A 20,709-nucleotide genomic window follows, 5' to 3' on the forward strand; every position below is an offset into this window, starting at 1 on the left:
TGAATGACTGAATGATTGACTGGGCCAATCGACTGACCCAACCTCCCTCTTCCCTAAACCCAACCAATTTTACCGATTGACCCGCCCACCCACTTACTTCCATAAACCCAACCGATGGTTTACAAAAGCCATCTAGAAAAAGAAAAGCCCTTGTTTGATTTTTACCGCGTTTTTGGATTTTACCACATTCTCACCCTGTTGTGCTCTCTCTTATTTTATTTTTTGGATTCTGTTTTAGTCTCACCTGATTTCTGGAACCGCTCTTCCCCAGACTCGAACCCAGTCATCGTCATCATCGTGGTCAACCCCTCTCTGCGTCTCAAGTCCGCCGATGTACACAACGAGCTAATGGGACAAACTGGTTACGGCAGCAAAACCTTCAACACGGAGGTAAACGATCAGCCGGTAAGTGGGAAAAGAAACGGCGTCATACCGGCCTGTATTGTTTGCTTAAAAAAAATGAATGCAGCCATATGTACCTCCAGCTACGTAATTCGCGGTCTCCAGAAACATACAAGAGACTACATTTTCAGAATGAGCCGGTGTTGAAATTATATGCAATGATTATATGTGCGCGAGACGGAAACATTCTATTGAAACAGTTCAATTTTGTGTTTTTGATAAGGAAATGGGGTTTATTTATACTTCCATTGAGAAATGTAACCAAAGTTATCAACGTTTCATTAAGACCCAAAAGAATCATATCAACTTGTGTAAATTGGGACTAAACTATGACCTACTATTGACTTAAGCTTAAATCCTGTCTGTGAAAGCAGGCCTAAAGGTCTTTAATAAATGCAAGGACACTCAATTCATACTCTACCGTAGTCTAAAGTTGTTCAATTCAGGTTAATATACTGAGAATTGTGAAGCTTTATACACAGCTGTGTACATAAGCATGAAAAGAGTTTGCTGATTTGACTGTCTGAATGAAACACAGTAAATGTTCTGAAAACATCAGAAACCAAACATGGTAATATATGGAACAAAACTCTCACACTTGTTACACTTTGTGTAAAAGTGTTCCTGGAAACTAAACAAACAGTAGCACTGTGACAACAGGCCTTGAACATGTCAAACCACATGCCATGAGGCAGCAAACACTTCTAGATACACATATATCTGCAGACGAGACACAAACTGTATGACTTTTGTCCTGTAGTCATAAAGCAGAAAACATTAAACACAGATACACATGTGACCTGTGCTTCAAAACTGCCCAAAACAACATTTAAAGGAAAGTCTCCAAACAGTATTGCCAGATATAGTCAAGTGTATCTGTCTGCAGACTGCAAGACGGGGGCGTAATATGAAGGGGCATAACTTGAAGTAAGATAGAGGCGTAACTTACAGTCAAGATCCCATTCAACTGTGTGAGATGTCACAATGAGATGATGTTGGCAAGATGGCGGAAATACTTACCAGAAAACATTTTCAGCAAATGTTTCATGAGTTTTCTCCAAATTTATCCACAATCAATTCATTTGATATATTATATTAGTCATTCATTTAGCAACTCCACTCGCTCACTTCTTCATCTGTTTTGTCAGGACAGTTTCCCTACTTGGCATCGCCCCCTGTGGCTGCAAATAACAGTACAATGTTGAGTGTGTTAAGTATGAAAGCCTCCACAACTTGTGGCTGCACATTATTAACTCTGATGGTTGGGTTTAGGCTTGGGGAAGGTGTAGACGTTAATAACTCTGATGGTTGGGTTTAGGCTTGGGGAAGGTGTAGACGTTAATAACTCTGATGGTTGGGTTTAGGCTTGGGGACGGTGTAGACATTAAAGAGCCCATATTAAACATGAAATAGGGTCATATCTTGGTTGTAAGGGTCTCCAACAAAAGTTTACTTTGCATGCAAGGTCAAAAAACACTTTCATGGTCTTATAATCTGCATTTATTTTTACCTAATTATCCCAGCGACTCCTGTATGAATCGTCCAGTGATTCATTTGTTCCCAAACCCCTCCTTAGCGCAAAGCTAATCTGCGCTGATTGGACCAATGACAGTCTGTTGCGATTGGTCGACTGCCTTCAGTCAGAGAGTGAAATGTCCAACAGATAATCAGCAATATAAAAGTAATCAGTTCATACACGCTCGATAGTGTAAGGCATGGATTTTAGCTGCCAGTGGGTCAACGTAAATACAGACGACTAACTATTTTATTGAGCAAAAACTCCAAAAACTGTTGAGGAGATCTTCTAGCTTGTCCCACGCTGCTCTTTTCACACACACACACACACACACGCACACATACACACACACACACACACACACACACACATTTCTCTCAACCTTGCACGCGCACACACACACACACACACACACACACAAAGACACACACAAATCTCCGGAAGACAATCCGTGCGCACACACACACACAAACACACACACACACATACCTCCACACAACAGCGCGCACACACGCACGCACACACACTACCTACCTCCACGGAGCACTGTAAACAAAGCAGCACGCGTCGTGTTTTTAACGTGGCTTTGCATGCGATATGAGAATATAGCGAGTTAAACTGATAAAGTACACACAGTTACAAGTAACAAATCACAACTAAATACATTTTCAAGCTTGAGTCAACGAGGAAACAACTTTAATCGCACGTACTTACACTTGAGAAATGGAGGAAGAAACCCATCCTGACGTCCATCAGTAAATTACTCTTTACTGATCCTTCCTTTAACAAACGCAGATGAAGTATTCTTTGTAGCATGTAGTTTCCAGAAGTTTCCAGTAGTTTCCAACTGCTTGGCTATAATGCTGAGGTTTCATCTTTGGGTAGAGACTCGATAATATCCATCTGCAGTGTGACTTCAATCGACCGGCATGTTTGTGTGTGTGTGTGTTTGTGTGTGTGTGTGTGTGTCTGGGTTCAAATCTCCCGGGTTTGCGCGTGCACGTGAATAACTTGGTTTCGTTCATACGTCATGGCGAAACACCTAATGACTCGGTATCAAGGCGACTCGTTTAAAGCACTATGAGTCGACTCTTTTATAGATGAATCAACCATTTTAAACACTGTACACTAACAGATTTAAGCCTTAGCTGGATATTTCACTTCACTTAGAGCTGTGTTACACACTACATGGAGGGGAATTTTCAAAAACCCATAATATGGGCTCTTTAATAACTCTGATGGTTGGGTTTAGGCTTGGGGTAGGTGTGTGTTGATAACTGTAATGGGTACAGCGCCATCTTGCCAACAACATATATTTGACATGTGAGTCTTGACAACTTCAAGTTATGCCTCTACTATAAGTTTCGCCCTCTTCATGTTTGCAGTCGGCAGACAGAAACTACCTTTTTTTCTGAATCATAACCTTTAAAAAATGTTATGCAAACGTTACATGGCTGACAGAAACATGGGGACAATTGTAAAATAGTATTTATTTGTAAAATTTATTCATGATTTCATGTCTTTAATCAACTGATGTGAATTAAAACAATTTAAACTTGCTATTTCTGAAGTATTTTTTTTCTAACTATGTTTTTAGCGTAACAAAACTAGTAAATCTGTAGGTTCAAGTGTGCTGAGGACAAGGACAATGAAGGAATTTGTAAATTTGTAAAGTGTTTTTAATAAAGAAAAATAATCCGAGAACCAAATTACAAATTCCTCCTCTACAGAACAACTCAAAGAAATCAACCATCAGTCGTTCTTAGACACTTTTTTGGGATGAAATTCTTTGTATTCACTGTGTTTATGTTTTAATTTCAGGGACAGATAATGCACGTTTCTGGTAGAATGTCCCATTAAATTATTAATTTCTGTTTAACATGTTGTGGGGTTGTTTACTGACACAGTCTTATCATTTAAATAATAGCTTAAGTCAATGAACACTGAATCAAAGATGGGCAAGATGTATCCATTATTAAGTAAATATAAAATCTTAATTTATCTTTGTAAAGAATTCTTATCGCTTGGCATTTCTCTGTCCATTGTGGGCCACCGTAGCTCCTCTGTGGGGAGGGGTGAGCGGAGGAGTCCAGTGGTTGCAATTCGCAGTCAGACCGCGAGATGCCACTAAAATCTAAACAAAAAAGAGACGCACAGCTATTGGCCAACCGCAGAAACAATAACCAGACAATAACCAATCAACAACATCTTAAAAGCGCATGCATCTCTAATGTAGCCTTCTCTTTCTCCTACTCAAAAAAGCTTTAGTAATTAGTTTTGTGGTTTTCACAGATGAAGTTTTACCGAAGCTGTTTAAATAAAGCAAATGCTTTATTTAGAAGTAGTTTAAAAACAAAGATAGCAAAATGAAGGATACGCCCCAATAAACTACAGGAATTGTTGGGTAGAAAGTCGTAACCGGTAACGTTTGCAAGGGACTGCTCATGGTCGTGGTTTCAACTAGGTCCTGTAGACAAGCTTAAACACTTTTTCTGCATCTAAGGCGAAATATCACAGAATATTATTGGTTATTCCACACAAGCTTTTATTACAAGAACGAGTTTCCAGGTGTTTTAATATGCATATCATCAGGCCTTAAAATATATTAGCATATGGTTAAAGAAACCAATGCAATCTTGGCATTTTTAAAGCAGTTAGAATTATGAACAGTTTACAATTATAATTTTGCAATTATACAATTACATTACAAGCATTCTAGAGTCTAGAAGAGAAAGAGAGTGCACTTTCAGGCGGGTGGTAGCTGTTGATGGGCGGGGTTAACGTTATAAAGCCTTTTATTGGCTGTTCTGTGAAAGAAGAAAGGTTTTGTCCAATGAACTCATTTTTTAGGCGGGGTCATGAAAACACTCAATCGTAATCAGCAGCTAGTCCTCTCTCAAATTAGCATAACCTACATTCAGATAAGAATTTTCCTTTAGTTTTCATACTTTAACTACAGTAGCTAAATCCGCACCAACCAAGGAAGAATGCCGGTTAAGGAGGAAAGAAACGCAAGAGGACCAGGAAGAAGAGCTTCCTACGTCTACAATGTGCTGAAGCAGGTTCTTCTTGATTTAAAGAGATGTCCTCTAAATTTTAACCTTTTATTGATAAAACTTAAAAATAAAATTGTAATTTTTAGATATCAGAGAGACCTCTCTTAAGGGGATAGCTTTCCTTACAAAGGCTGAATTAGCCAGACTGATATATGCCTTTTTAGCTTATATCTCGATAACCACACTAATAAAGATTTAGATAAAATGCTATTAGATTTAGTATGGAAACATCAAACTTATAATATTAAAAAGACTAATTATGAATTTGTATGGGAATGGTGGTCTTAATTTCCTAGACTTCACCTCTATAAACCACACCTTTAAGGTTAATTGCATTTAACACCATTTAAAACCCCAATTCTATCTGGAATTTTATCCCTCATGTCTTTTCAAATATTGGTGGTCTTAATTTTATTTTGATGTGCAATTATAATATAGACAAAATCACAGTTAAATTATCTGCCTTCAACAGACAAGCGCTCATATCATGGTCATTAATGTATAAGCATAATTTCTCCCCTCATCGCTATTTCATCTAGAATAATAGACACATTTCATACAAGCGCAAATCTCTCTTCTTTTTAATGGTTTGAAAACAAAATTAATCTAGTTAGTCAGTTATAGAATAAATAAGCTATACTCTTTTCTTACAAAGAATTCCTCTCCTATTACAAAATCTCAATTAGGCTACCCAACAAGAGTTTCAACTATTAGATCAATTGCTTCAGGGGTCCATGTGTTATTTAGACTTTTGATATTACTAAATCTTGTGTTGGCAAAACCTGTTTTAGTAAATACCAAGCGTAATAATAGAGCTATTCGTATCCTTTTTCAAAGAGAAATCATTACTGTACCTTATATTCAGTCTTATTGGATGTCTTTATTAAAGGATCAACTGATTTTCTGGAAAAAAATAAAAAGTGTGGCTGTTACCACTGATACATGTTAGAAATAAAATTAAAGAAATATCCTATAAACTTCTCCACAGATTTTATCCAGCAATTGATGTTAATTTTATTTTTTGTAATGAATATGAAGAGACTTCTTTACACATGTTTTGGCATTGAGCATACTAAAACATTAAAAAAGCATAATAAAAATGTATTAATAACAAATGACAGTGTTCTAAACCTCTTTTACTGTTGTGGGAAAATTTACTTTTGGCTTTACTGTGTATCCTAGTCAAGAGGAAAATTGTTTTTATGTAATTAATTTTATTAGTTTGCTATTTAGTTATTTGTAAATGTAAATTTACCAATAAGAAACTGAATTCTAAGGTATTGATGACTGAATTATGCTTATATATTAGTAGTATTAAAGACTCTCTAAATAAAAAAACCCTAATCACTTTAAATTCTGTGTGAATTCTTCAATGTGTTTATTTGATTTTTAAAAAGTACATTTTGTATATTATTTGTTTAATGCTTACTCCCATCAAGTATATTTTTTGTACCGTTAAAAAGTTGTTACAATAAAAAAAAGTTCATTCTGACACTGGATTCTCCTAGAAAGAGATGGGAATCATGAACTTGTTCATCAACGACATCTTCAAACCGTTGAGGCGTCTCGTTTCGCTCACTACAAGTGCTCCACCATCCCATCGAGGGTTATCCAGACCGCCGTGCGTCTGCTGCTGCCCGGGAAACTGGCCAAACATGCCATGTCTGAGGGCACAAAGGCCGTCACCAAGTACCCCAGCTCCATGTAAAGCGCTGGATCAAATGCTCCTCTGAGAGCCCTCCATACTGTCTTTAAAAGAGTTTTATAACACTGCACTTTTTCATCCGAATGTAACAGATATAAGATATTTGTTGTCTTTTAGTGATCGAGCTGACATGAAAATATGGGTTCAGAATAGATAGTGCAGGGGTGTCCAAACTTGGTTCTGAAGGGTCAGTGTCCTAGAGAGTTTAGCTCCAACTTGCTTCAACACATCTGCCAGGCCGTTTCTAGTATATCTAATAAGAGCTGGATTAGCTGGTTCAGGTGTGTTTGATTAAGATTGAAGCTAAACTCTCCGCAGGACACAGCTCTCCAGGACTGAGTTTGGACAACCCTGGTGTAGTGGATCTGTACAATATTATTTGTAGAGTAAATTTGTGTTTTACTGAAGGTGTGTGATAGATCCACTGAAGCATAGTTCCCCAAAGAATGATTAAATTGGTTTTGCATCAACATGTAAAAGTTAAAAGGAGATAAATGGAAATCAGTGGCTGAAGATTTTCAGCTTCTTCAGCTAATTTTCTGTACAACAGAAGACAGTCTAACTGGTCTGGAACAAGTGTATGATGAGAGAACTTAATGACAGAATCACTAAATTCAGCTTCTAAATCCATCAGTTCATTACAGCTGAAACATGACCACACTGTTCATGCATTAGATGATGGTTTACAAATGATCACACAAATGTAAATCAAATTAAGAATATTTTATTACACTCACTAATGTAAACAAAAGAATCTAGACGAACAAACTGTTCACAACACATAACCAGTAAAATACAAAAATAAAAACTATTCATTTACTATTAAATAGCTACAAAGACACCACAAAATACATTCAGCATTTAAAGACTAATAAAACACTAATAAAATATGTGCATTTTTTCTTTCCTGAAATGTTGTAAATCGTTACATGATGTAAATTCAACATTGCAGGAATAACAGCATTGAAGATCAACATTCAGAATCTTTAGATGTTAAACATGTTCAAATCAGACTGAAGTTTATTCCTCTGCTACAGCAATCTGACTTTGCTCTTCAGCAGATTGAGCTGTGAAATAAACACAAAATACTTATGTTCAGTTTGGAGAAATCAGAGTTTGGGAGACGGATCAGACAGAAGTTTTACCTCTTGCTTTGTAGATCTTGAAGAGCAGCACGACTGTCGCTGACAGATACGGACAAACAGTCAGAAGAAAACTGACAATCTTACAGGCAGAAATCTGAGCTGCTAAATCTGATGATGGAAAAGAGAAACACAAACACATCACTGAACAATATAGAGCTATATTAAAGGTCATTTGGAGATTAATATAATACACTGACAACAAAGAGCCAGACTTGTATATAATAATTAAGTGTCTTATACAATAAACACCAGAGAGAGTTCCAGAACTGCAGTGAGTCTAACCTCTGACTGAGATCCAGCTGTGTGGTGACTCTCTGCTCTCTGTTTTACAGTAGTAGAAACCCTCATCAGACTTTGAGACAGTAGGGATGCTCATCTCTCCTGTCTGATTCTGGATCAGTGATCCGTCTTTATAGAAATCAGCTGTAAGGATGGAGGAGATTGTAGATCGATGTAAACAGTGTAGAGTCAGAGTTTCTCCCTCAATCACAGGATCAGCAGAACTCTCCAGAATCACAGCACCATCTACACAACACAGCACAACACAACACAACACAACACAGCACAGCACAGCACAACACAACACAGCACAGTTTAGTCTCAATATATAACTATTTACCTCTGCAGTCTCAAGAATTTATAACCTTCTTGAGCCCCTATAGACAACACATGCTTTAAACACAAAAGAGAATGAGAAAACAATGAGATAGAATGTCTGTGTGTAATTGAGGTGTGAATATGTGTAGATGCTGTGATCTTAGTAACAGGACTCACCATGTACAGTGATGTTCAGAGGATGGCGTTTCTCTCCAGATTCAGACTCACACCAGTAAACTCCAGTGTCAGATGTGCTGAGAGACTGGATTCCACATTTAGATCCTGTTTGTGCTGAACAATCTTGTGTGTTTGTGTGTGTGTATCTTCTCACTGTCCATCCAGCAGAGTCACAGCTCAGAGAGAGAGAGTCAGAGGAGAAGTGTTGACTTCTGCTGGGCCTGAGCACCAGACGCACTGAAGCAGAAACACCTGAGACAGAGAGCAAACGCAGACAAATATACTGCTGCTGTCACTGACATAAACCTACTGGCACATTCGAGATCAACAACAGCTCTGACAGCTGCTGAAAGCTGATTTCCCTCACCAGTGACCCACAGTGGCTGTGCGCTGCTGTTCTGTGAGGAATAGGCTGGTTCTCCTCTCTCTGCTCTGCACGTATAAACTCCTGTGTGCTGTAGAGCAGCAGGACTGAGAGTGTAAGAGCCTCCAGCTCCTCTGCTGCTGTCTGACAGATGATCAGCATCTCTGAACCAGCTGAACGTCCAGCCTGTAGAGGAGCCTGGAACCTCACAGATCAGAGTCACCGAGTGTCCTTCAGTGAGCCACGGCTGTGGAGACACTCGCACTGCTGCCTGAGCTTCATCTGAACCAAACATGAGGAGTTACAGAGCCATAGAGGAGCAGATACAGACTCTGATAATACTGAACACACACACACACTCACCTAAAGACACAGTCAGAGCAACAGCATCACTGCGCTGAGAGCTTTGATTGCCCATCTGTCCTGTACAGCTGTAATTACCATGGTGAAAGACCTCAACACGGCTGATCTTCAACACTTGTGTTGAGGTTTGGCTCACAGTGTTGTTATGTTGGTTATACTGGTTATAATATTTGTTATTGTGTTTATCTTCGTCTGTTTGCTCTATTTGCCATCTGTGTGTCCACTCATTGTTTCCTCCCCACTTTATATCACATCTGAGAGTGACTGTTTCTCCTCTGAACACATGTTCATCAGGCCGCACCGTCACCACAGCTTTAGGAAATCCTGTACAAACAAATTTTCAATTCAGTGTAAGATTTAATGTAGATATACAGATATACTGAATCACACACTGTGTTTTCTCTCACCTGTAACACTGAGTGTCAGTTCGTCACTGTATTGTGTGTAATAGACTGGTTCTCCTCTTCCAGCTCTACACCAGTACTGGCCTCCATCAGACACTGAATCAATCTTCATACTGTAGGAGTTTGTTCTTGTCATCTTTATCTCAGAGTCTTGTGTGTTTTTGTACCAGTAAAAGTCCCATCTGGTGGACAGATCAGTGTTACAGGTCAAAGTCACTGTGTTTCCAGTCAGTGCAGCTCCTGCAGGATCTGATCTGAGTTCAGGCTTTGACTTTAAATCTGAAGAAGAACAAGAACAGATTGAGATCCTCAAAAGCCAGAGTTCATCTTTTAGATAAATAGCGCAGACATTCTGTATGTGCCTTGCTCTGCCTGCAGCAATAGTTGGTCTCAGTTATCTGTTATTTATTCCAGAGCAAACAGATTTGACTGATCTGACATTAAGCAGCATGAAATCCATTTAACTGTTGAACAAATGCTTTATGAAGAGGAGACTGATCTAAAGAGGAGTGCTTTAAGAATAAATGACATGGCATTTCTCAGTCAATCTCTTTCTATCTCCTGCACAATACAGTAGTGTTACAGTGTAGCTCTACATATTGCAGTATAATGTTGGTGAATTTCCACATGTAGAAATCCAGACCTGTATCTGTGGATTGATTGATCATGTTGTTCTCCATATGGCATTAAAACCTGAATAACAGCATCAGTGCACAATGTCCTCTGTATGATCATCACTGAAACATCACAATACTGTCCATATTTCAATGGAAAAAAGATATGCATTTTTTACTAGTTCTAAAGCATTTAACATGTTGTTGTTGTTGTTGTTTATCTAGTAAGAGGCTTTAGCTCAGTGATTAACAACTTGTGGTGAAATTATCTCACATAAAAAAAAGTTTTTAATACACTCTGGTGTCTCTTTTTATTTACTTGTGTTGCTCCACTGTTTTATAAAATCTGCATTACTCTTGTATCAGTGCAATATTGTTTAAATCAGCACAGCTGTTATTACCTTTGGTCCTCTGCCTTCAAGCCAAATAACAGCAGTGCTGATATACAGCCATAACACACAGCTACTAGTATGATAATGCTCAAATATAACATTTTAAAAATATGTTTTTGCTTTCCATCTGTTATTTATTTAATTTTTTTCCGGGGTTAGTTTTCCGGGAGACAGAACAGAACAGGAGATGGGTCTGAAATACCGGAGACTCCTGGGAAAAACAGGAGTGTTGGCAGGTATGACCAATAGCCTCTTTCTGCTCTCATTGCTCCCAGTCCTGCCCACAGTTGTTACAGCTACCAAACCGACCAATTACAGAACTTGCTTTCTGCATCATCTTGAGGTGTAGTTACATGTTTTGGAGGTGCAGATCAAGGTGGTAAAGGGTACAATGCAGTAGAGGTCAGCAGCTGCACCTGACCAGATTTCTTGTGTTGCTAAAAAATATTTTCGAATAAAACATGGTAGCGGGATGTACACTGGGAGCAATCGGGTGCGGAATAAAACCTGGCGGGAACAGGACTAAAAATTCAGTCCCGCGCAGATTTCTACAGTGCAGTGTCACACCAATTGCAGTGCCCTTCTATGGACACTTGAGGGCACTAGCTTGTTTTGTCCTTTGCTCTTCTGATTATAGTATTTGTTACAGCTGTTTCTCGTTTGTTAATTTAGTTCTGTCCTTAAAAACCCTTTCCTCTTGTGTTTTAGCTGCCTTAGGAATTTGCTTGTTCCTCATGTTTGGTGATCTAGTTTTATATTTGCTTATTTTTGTATTCCTGTTTGTTCTTGTTTGGACAAATTTTTTGTGGATGCCCTTCCAGCTGCAACCCATTACTGGGAAACAGCCATACATTCTCATTCACAGATATACACTACGAAAAATTTTACCCCAATACCCAATTTACCTGTACCACATGTTTTTGGACTGTGTGTGGAGTTTGCATGTTCTCCCCATGTTTGTGTGGGTTTCCTCCGGGTGCTCCGGTTACCCCCACAAACATGGGGAGAACATGCAAACTCCACACAGAAATGCCAACTGACCCAGTCGAGGCTCGAACAAGCGGCCTTCTTGCTGTGTGGCGAGAGCGCGAGCCACTGCGCCACTACGTCATTTAATAATAATAATATTGAACAATAATATGGTGATCACTAATAGTGATAATTTAATAATTTTATAATAACAATAGTAATTTTAGCACATAAAACTGAACCACATATGAAGTCAGGTTAAAAGTGTCTTTTTATTTTATTTTTTTACATCTAAAAGTCAATTGATTTACACTGGGGATTTAGGAATGTGTTTTAATCACACCACAATTCATAAACTTCTGAAAACAGCTGGAAAATAACTGTTTTGTTGTATGAAATGTTGTATAAAATTAGGCAAATTATGTATGAAAAATCCCTCATTAAAAAGCTTCAGTCCTCTGATAACAGATGTGTCTGACCCAGAAGAGTATAATAGCAGTGTTGAGCCACAAATGCTGATTCTACATGAGCACTGAACAGATCTGAATATAAATATCTTATAGTCCAGGGGTCACCAAACTAGTCCCTGGAGGGCCGTGTTTTGCACTCCAACCCTAATCAAACACAACTGAACTACACTGTTAGACCTTACCGGGTTTTTTTTTACAGTAGAATACTGGCAACACTGTTGCCAGCCACTCACTGTAAAAGTTTGGTTACAGTAAGTAACTGGCAACAGTGTTGCCACTTAATTACTGTAACTGAACCATTACAGTGAGTGGCTGGCAACAGTGTTGCCAGTTAATTATTGTAATAGAGCAGCAGTGGTAACTAACTGGAAACTGTATACAGTTAATTACTGTATTGTAGTATTCCAAATCACACTATTATACTGCATACACATTGATTGTATGCCATATATATTGTAGTGTTACTAAAATTAATCAGTATTCTTAGCTGTTATTTAAAAATAGAAGGCATAACATGATTCAGACAAATTTATTTGATTGTTTTGGCACCAAACAAATAAATAACAGAAAAAAGTATAACAAAATTAAGAAATCAGCAGATATAAATATTGTCTTGCATATTACAGGTCTGCACAGTGAGGCTGCGGTCACAGCAAGCAAAATTCTGTCATACTGCACTGCGAAGTGGAATTAAACAAAGCGAGTATTGGTATTAAACAAAATAATTAGAGATTGAAAAAGCAAGCCAGAGAGGTCATGTTTTGATGTTTGATTGGTATCAAGCAATCACATGATGTGATTTCGCATGTCAGCGGTCTCCAAGCTTGAACTTTCCAATGCTGCGAATTATGAAATTTGTTGCATGAGCTATCATTCCAGGTCAGCAGTACTCACATGCGTATGAATGTAAGTCTATAGGGAGAAAAGTGCAGTGTGACCGGGACTTTAAGCTGTAACTCTAATTAAACACACCTGATCAAACTAATTAAGGCTTGTTAGAAATCTACAGGTTATGTTGAAGCAGGGTGGGTACTAAACTCTGCTGCGCTGCAGTTCTCCAGGAACTTGTAGTTTCACCCCCATGGTATATAGCAGGGGTGCTCAATCCTGTTCCTGGATATTTACCTTCCTGCAGATTTCAGTTGCTACCCATATCAAACACACCTGCCTGTAATTATCAAGTGGTGTTCAGGTCCTAATTAATTGGTTTAGGTGTGTTTGATATGGATAGCAACTGAAATCTGCAGGAAGGTAGATCAGCAAATGAACAGCAAAAAACAACATAATTATTTTAAATTTTAAAGTTTTAAATAATTAAAAACTGTCAAATCTCAATAAAAGTTTAAAATAATTATAAAAAATAAAAATAAAGTTGGCAACACCAAAAAACCAAAGGATCCAATCTTTTATTGTTATAATTATCTCATGACAACAAACTTTTTTATTGTTTGTAATATAAATTCATAGGTGGAAATACTGCTCTGAAAAAAACTTAGCAACAAACTCACAACCTGGGACCTGACAGAGGAGCTTTTGTGTGTGGATGGCTATGTGTATCATGTTTTTGTGATTCCCTGTGATGATGTGCACAAGTTACCTTACTGAGATGAAGGAATTTAATTTTTTGCTTAGTTGCCAGAAAGATACATACAACTGTTAACATCTGTACATTATGGCAGTATGCAATATCCAATAAACACATATACTTAAACAAAAGTAATGTAAGAAGTTATATGAGGAGAGACTAACTAGCTAACAATGTAGCTTTCAAGTACACAGTTCAAGATCACAACAATATAACTTAAAACACAGCCTTATTTTATAAACCCTCAAAAACATTTGAACACATTTTACTTACTCATTGTAGATTCTTAGTTAAAGCCTAAAACATCAGACTCTACATCTGAATTGATGGACAGAGAATAGAGCACACTCAGCAGTAAACAAATCCAACACCTGGCTCTCTTAAAGGGCCAGCATTTTCTGAAAACTCTTTCTAACACCTTTGTGTTTAGAATAAGAAAGACAGCCTGGGGAAGTGTGTAGTGATGACTAGATCATTATTTTCTGCCTTTAAAATGCACGTCTCTATAAATAGCAACATAAACCATCAGAGAAGATGGGACAGTAATGGTTGAACAGTAATTTGCTATTTATTGTCAGTTACTATCTGTAATGAGTACATAAAGTATTTATGGAATTTATTCTTTGCACTACACAATTTCATACAAAGTCTACTCCTTTTACAGGTAAATAATATGTGTTGATAAATAATAAATGTTTCCTTTTATTACAGCAAAACACTGGCTATTTTACAGTTATTTACTGCACAATCTACAGAGTAACAGTGCAGTTATACTAATTAACACATTTTTACTAGTTAATTCGCAAAATACTAATATTCAGCTTAAAGTGCAATTTAAAAGCTTAACTATTGGCTAAACTAGGCAAATTAGATTAATTATAGAAAAGTAAACAAAGTTATAAAAATGATTGTGATAATTTGTTTGCTCTGTGTGAATATTTTTGCCTTTAAATGCATCTCGTCGATATCTTTACCTTTTAATTAGCTCTGTGACATTGACATTGGTTGACTCCTGATACTCAATGTTAAAAACATAAAAGGAACCAAAGAAAACACAGAAATGGCTGCAGAGAAATTTAGCTTATCATCAATGCATTGTCTCACTTTCTCCTCAATACTGACCATACACATACCAAAACCGAACAGTATATATATATATATATATATATATATATATATATATATATATATATATATATATATATATATATATATATATATATATATATATATAGCAACATAAAGCATCAGAGTACATGGGGTAATAATGGTTGAGCAGTAATTTACCATTTATTATCACAGTAACTGTGGGTACATAAATCTAATTATGTAAAATAAATCAGTAATCTGTAATGGGTACATAAAGTAAATTACTGTAATTTATTCTTTGCACTACAAAATTTTATACAAATCCTGCTCCTTTTACAGTAAAATACTGTTTCCTTTTATTACAGCAAAACACTGGCTATTTTACAGTTATTTCCTGCATAATCTACAGTAAGGGTTAACAGTGTACATGTTAATGAATGCTTTATTAACTCAACTTCCTGCAGTTTCGTGACCTAATCTAAGTTGAGGACTATTCATGCTTTATTATATAATATAATATAATATAATATAATATAATATAATATAATATAATATAATATAATATAATATAATAATTTAACAATATAATAAGAAGCAATATTTAAACTGTATATTAACTGTATTTAAGATAAGGTTGCAAAGATACATTTTTCATTTGAAGTACAGTTTCAGTTGTGTATCTTCAAATGATAGGATTGAAATGTCATGACTGTCATAGACCACTAGGTGGCACTGTAGTTCGCATGTGAACTCTAGAAGCGAACTACAGTTGTCCTAAAGACTACAAGTCTATACATCCCTCGTGCACACACCCGGCTTTCACTTACTGATTGCATACACAGCTGTCTCCATTTTCTTATTTGATTTCCTGGACTATTTATACACCCTGCACCCCTTGCTTGTTACTGAGTCGTTTGTCTATCTTGTCTGGAAATTCTTGTTAAAGTTGGTATGTTGTTCCTGAGCCTTGTTCTTGTTTATCTCGCCGTAGTTTTGTTTTGTTTGTTTATCGTTACTTTGATACTTTGATTTTTGGATGTCTTGTTTTTTCTGTTTACTGCAAGATTTCATTAAATTGCACTTGGATCCTACACCTTTTTGTCTCCATCCGTCAACAAACCATGACATGAATAAAGTTGTTTATTTTCTTTTTTCCTGTTTAGAATTTAACTGAACCTTTAATTGTCATTTATAGGGGATTTATAAAGCATGAATAGTTCTCACTTTAGATTAGGTCACAAAACTGGATGAAGTTGAGTTATTAAAGCATTTCTTAACATACAAATTGACTATTACTATATGCCTGAATAATAATCATTATAAATGTTAATTTTGATAGTTTATTAATCATTTACTGATCATTTACTCATTCTGAATGATCTTAAAAAGCAACCAACTATTCTTAAATAACTGATTTGTAAATGTGATACTTTATTTAGTAATGAAAAATAAATCATTAACATAGTATGAAAGTACAATTATTAGGCACATTATAAATGTGGTTATAAGTCAAGAATAGAGCATTTGTAGCAGCAATTATAAACTGCTTACTAACGTTTATTAATGTAGAGTTAATGCTTAACAAACATTGAATTCACAATTTGCTAATGCTTAAAGAGCCCATATTATGGGTTTTTGAAAATGCCCTTCCATGTAGTGTGTAACACAGCTCTAAGTGAAGTGAAGTATCCAGTTAAGGCTTAAATCTGTTAGTGTACAGTGTTTAAAATGGTTGATTCATCTATAAAAGAGTCGACTCATAGTGCTTCAAACAAGTCGCCTTGATACCGAGTCATTAGGTGTTTCGCCATGACGTACGAACGAAACCAAGTTATTCACGTGCACGCTCAAACCTGGGAGATTTCAAACCTGAGGCCCCGCCCTCTGACGCAGAAACCCAGACACACACACAAACACACGCACACAAACATGCTGGTCGATTGAAGTCACACTGCAGATGGATATTATATCGAGTCTCTACCCAAAGATGAAACCTCAGCTTTATAACCAAGCAGTTGGAAACTACTGGAAACTTCTGGAAGCTACATGCTACAAAGAATACTTCATCTGCGTTTGTTAAAGGAAGGATCAGTAAAGAGTAACTTACTGATGGACGTCAGGATGGGTTTCTTCCTCCATTTCTCAAGTGTAAGTACGTGCGATTAAAGTTGTTGCCTCGTTGACTCTAGCTTGCAAATGTATTTAGTTGTGATTTGTGTGTACTGTATCAGGTTAACTGGCTATATTCTCTTATTGCGTGCAAAGTCACGTTAAAAACGCGACGTGTGCTGCTTTGTTTATGGAGCTCCGTGGTAGAGGTCTGCATTCCCGCGGCTGTCCCCGCGCCAGATTTCTGCGGCGCGGGAATAAATTTCAGAATAAATCACAGGAGTGGTCGGTAACGGGTTTAATTTGGGACGGGAGCGGGCTGTCTAGCAATATCACGGATATTGCTATGCGAATGAGAAAGAGAGAGCTTTGCCTATGTGTCTGCTTGGTGCTTGCGTGTGTGTGTGTGTGTGTGTGTTAGTGCGCATGCGCGCGTATGAGAGAGAGAGCTTTGTGTGCTTGGTGCTGTGTGTGTGTGTTTATACAGACAGCTTGGCTGTCTGGACTGTATAGCTGGTTGATTTTTGGTTGTGTTCTCCCCTGCTCTAGCGGAATCGGGCGCGGCGGGCAGAAAACGGGTTGGGTTCTCAGGCTAAAACCTGGCGGGTGCGGGCGGAAGCGGGAGCGTTGTCGTCCGGAGGTGTGTGTGTGTGTTTTTGTGTGTGTGTGTCAGCTAAAATCCACGCCTACACTATCGAGCGTGTATGAACTGTGATTACTTTTTATATTGCTGATTAGCTATTGGGCATTTCACTCTCTGACTGAAAGCTGTCGACCAATCGCGACAGACTGTCATCGGTCCAATCAGCGCAGATTAGCTTCGCGCTAAGGTAGGTTTTGGGAACAAATGAATCACTGGACGATTCATACGGGAATCGCTGGGATAATTAGGTAAAAATAAATGCAGATTATAAGACCATGAAAGTGTTTTTTGACCTTGCATGCATATTAAACTGTTGTTGGAGACCCTTACAACCAAGATATGACCCTATTTCATGTATAATATGGGCTCTTTAATAAATGGTTCATAGTGTGTAGCTATTATAAAGTGTTACCGCAAACTCTTATAGTGTAAAATATCTGTAAAATTTAAGGAACAATACCGGCAGCTGTGGTTGCCAAAATTTTTCCATAAAAAACATGAAAGTTTTATAAAACTGTTTAAACTTATGGTAAATAACGGTATTTCATAAATTGTCAGAGTGTTCAGTTCACAAAATTGTAGTACTTTTTAGTGCACAAAAAGTAAAGTCATTAGATGCATTAATGTGTTCATGTGTGTTTACAATTAGCAAACAGATTTTTACTGCATTAGTAACTACACAGTTACATTTAAACAAAAGAAGATGCAGCACAACATCCGATACACTCAGTTCATCTTGGACTTGAACATAGACACTACTATCCTCATGGTGACACAAAAACCGCTTTACAGTATTTTGCTATTTTTTTTTTCTTGATTTTAAGGAAAAATACCAGCAGCTGTGGTTGCCAGTAATCTACTGTTTTGAACATTTTACATTCGTAAATTCAGTCTACAGAGTATTGCTGTTAAAAATTCATTTAACAGTTTGTATTTTTCATCGAACACATTTAACCTCTCAAATCCCAGAGCAAAATCCTTTACTAGTGTCCTCACTACAGGGGGTTGAACACTCAGGCAGTGATAAAGTTAATGAGATAATTAGGTGTGTAATAAAAGGAGGAATAAGATTATTGATGAACAACTGTAAACAAACAGAATTACAGAAGGAAAGAAAACACCAATTACAGCCAAAACCAAATAAGAAATCAACTGAAAATAAAACTCTAAATAAAATAATAATTAATACAATGAAACAAATTACACAATAAAAATGTTATTTTTCAACATCAGAGATCATTAAACAACTCCACAAACACCAGGAGCTTCACTTATTACTGACCAATGACTGTAAAAAATATGGACGACGCGACAGCCCCTTTTCCCATTGAACGCCTTCATAGATATATACACTAGATGTCGCCTGGCCTATTGTTGTCTATTGGACGGAATGCGTCAATAGCGCCGCCATCTTGCTACAGGGTAGCGCTCCTTTGAAATGAATGCGGGATCAAGGTACAGTGGAGGACTGTGGCCATGCAAAGCCAGAGATATACACATATACATATATATCTTTGATCGGGAGTTTTCCTGGATGTTAGTATGTAATTTTTTTTTCTAATTACGAAAATTATAATTTTACATCACTTTTCTGCATTGATGGATCAGTGACCGCACGGGCATTCCTGACAAAAAGCTTGTGTTTGTGTGTACAGAAATGTACTATTCACCCTCCCTGTTAAATTTGATCTAATCTTTGTCCTGAAACACAGCTCCTCTACTGCTTTCACTTCTCATACTGACGGAGGGAGCGATTCGTTTGTGAATGAATGGCCGACAATAATACAAGTTTCTGGCACTGCAGCATCTCGTTGTCATATTTATTTTGCATTGTTTGCTGATTTTATTCAACAAAACTAGCATAAGCCGAGTGTTTAGTGTGAGTTGGAGCTGCTTTGCCTTATGGTGAATGCAGTAAGTGACTGTTATCTTCAGTAACGTTACCTGATTAGCACAAAAGTTCAGAACATACAAAAACAGAAAAAAACTTAATATTACCTATGAAATGTTCTGCCTTTGTGCTTTTTCTTTGTTTGCTCGTTACTACACCCGTAGACAGCGCTAAAGTCCCGCATCTTCATGTAATAACACTGTCTTGACTAGTGCGGTTAAATGACATTTGTCCTGGGAGCACTGTAGCAATGTGGCGGCGCTATTGACGCATGCTCAGGGTCCCTATGCGATATCTAGTGCAGTGGTTCCCAACCTGGGGTCCGCGCCCCCCTAAGGGGGGCGCCAGAGTTCACAGGGGGGGCGCAGGAGAGGATAAGTATTGAGGTAGAAAAAGGCATAAAAATGCTCCACTATTATAAAGGGCTTTGCAATTAATCGAAAATCCGATTTAGATTTCGGTTTCAAACGATTATAAAAAAGCATTAATCGAGATAAATGATTATTGCATCATATTTCGCCACAGTTGTACACGTGTTGCTCTTAAAAGCGCGAAAGAGCTTATGTGTGTGTGCAGCACGATCACACAGTCAGAAGCATGCGGCCGGTCAGCATTCACTCTCATTCACACACTGAGACGAGCAGAGGAGCGCAGACATCTAAAGTCATCTTAACGTGAACGCTTTAATGGTCAAATAGGTGTCAAAACGCGGTGTTTAGTGATTATGTACATTAACCCTCATTTGTGTAATAAACAAACGAGTTGAGGATCAAAAGACGTGAAAGAGAAACCATTAAAGATACAGCGCGCTATAATCCTTCTGCCGCCTGTTTTTATTATTATTAAACAAACATAACGAGAAAACCTTTGCTGCTCTTGACTGAAGGAATGCTGTAGCTAAAGTGTTTTTCTTACAGTGAAGATGCTTAAAGCACAGTTTGTTTCATATTTTTATTCTATTGTATTTATTTCTCTTTCCTTTGCAGGGTGGAAAATAACTATGTATACAGTTGAAGTCAGAATTATTTGCCCTCCTGAATATTAGCAAACCTTTTCCTGCCCAATTTCTGTTTCATGGAAAGAATATTTTATTAACTTATTTCTGAACATAATAGTTTTGATATCTTATTTCTAATTACTGATTTCTTTTTGTCTTTGCTATAATGACAGCACATAATGTTTTACTAGATATTTTTCAAAATACAAGCATTCAGATTA

At 37.3% G+C, this 20,709-nt stretch overlaps 1 protein-coding gene across 4 annotated transcripts in view; it reads right to left on the minus strand.

Moving 5' to 3' along the window:
- Positions 1 to 20,709, minus strand: part of si:cabz01036006.1 — a 156,163-nt gene that overhangs the window by 54,432 nt on the left and 81,022 nt on the right. For 3 of the 4 annotated variants that reach the window (XM_073907933.1, XM_073907935.1, XM_073907934.1), the window contains 7 exons: positions 9,733 to 10,008; positions 9,326 to 9,649; positions 8,966 to 9,244; positions 8,599 to 8,850; positions 8,107 to 8,349; positions 7,825 to 7,932; positions 7,385 to 7,746 (listed from right to left, as the gene is read on the minus strand). The exons of the other annotated variant lie outside the window; for it this stretch is intronic. In XM_073907933.1, coding sequence (XP_073764034.1) covers positions 7,700 to 7,746; positions 7,825 to 7,932; positions 8,107 to 8,349; positions 8,599 to 8,850; positions 8,966 to 9,244; positions 9,326 to 9,649; positions 9,733 to 10,008 — 1,529 coding nt within the window. In that variant the 3' untranslated portion in view covers positions 7,385 to 7,699. Of the gene's footprint in view, positions 1 to 7,384; positions 7,747 to 7,824; positions 7,933 to 8,106; positions 8,350 to 8,598; positions 8,851 to 8,965; positions 9,245 to 9,325; positions 9,650 to 9,732; positions 10,009 to 20,709 lie in introns of those variants that run through there. 4 annotated transcript variants of the gene reach the window in all.

This window comes from Danio rerio, chromosome 7, assembly GCF_049306965.1.
Source record: "Danio rerio strain Tuebingen ecotype United States chromosome 7, GRCz12tu, whole genome shotgun sequence".
Lineage (NCBI taxonomy): Eukaryota > Metazoa > Chordata > Actinopteri > Cypriniformes > Danionidae > Danio > Danio rerio.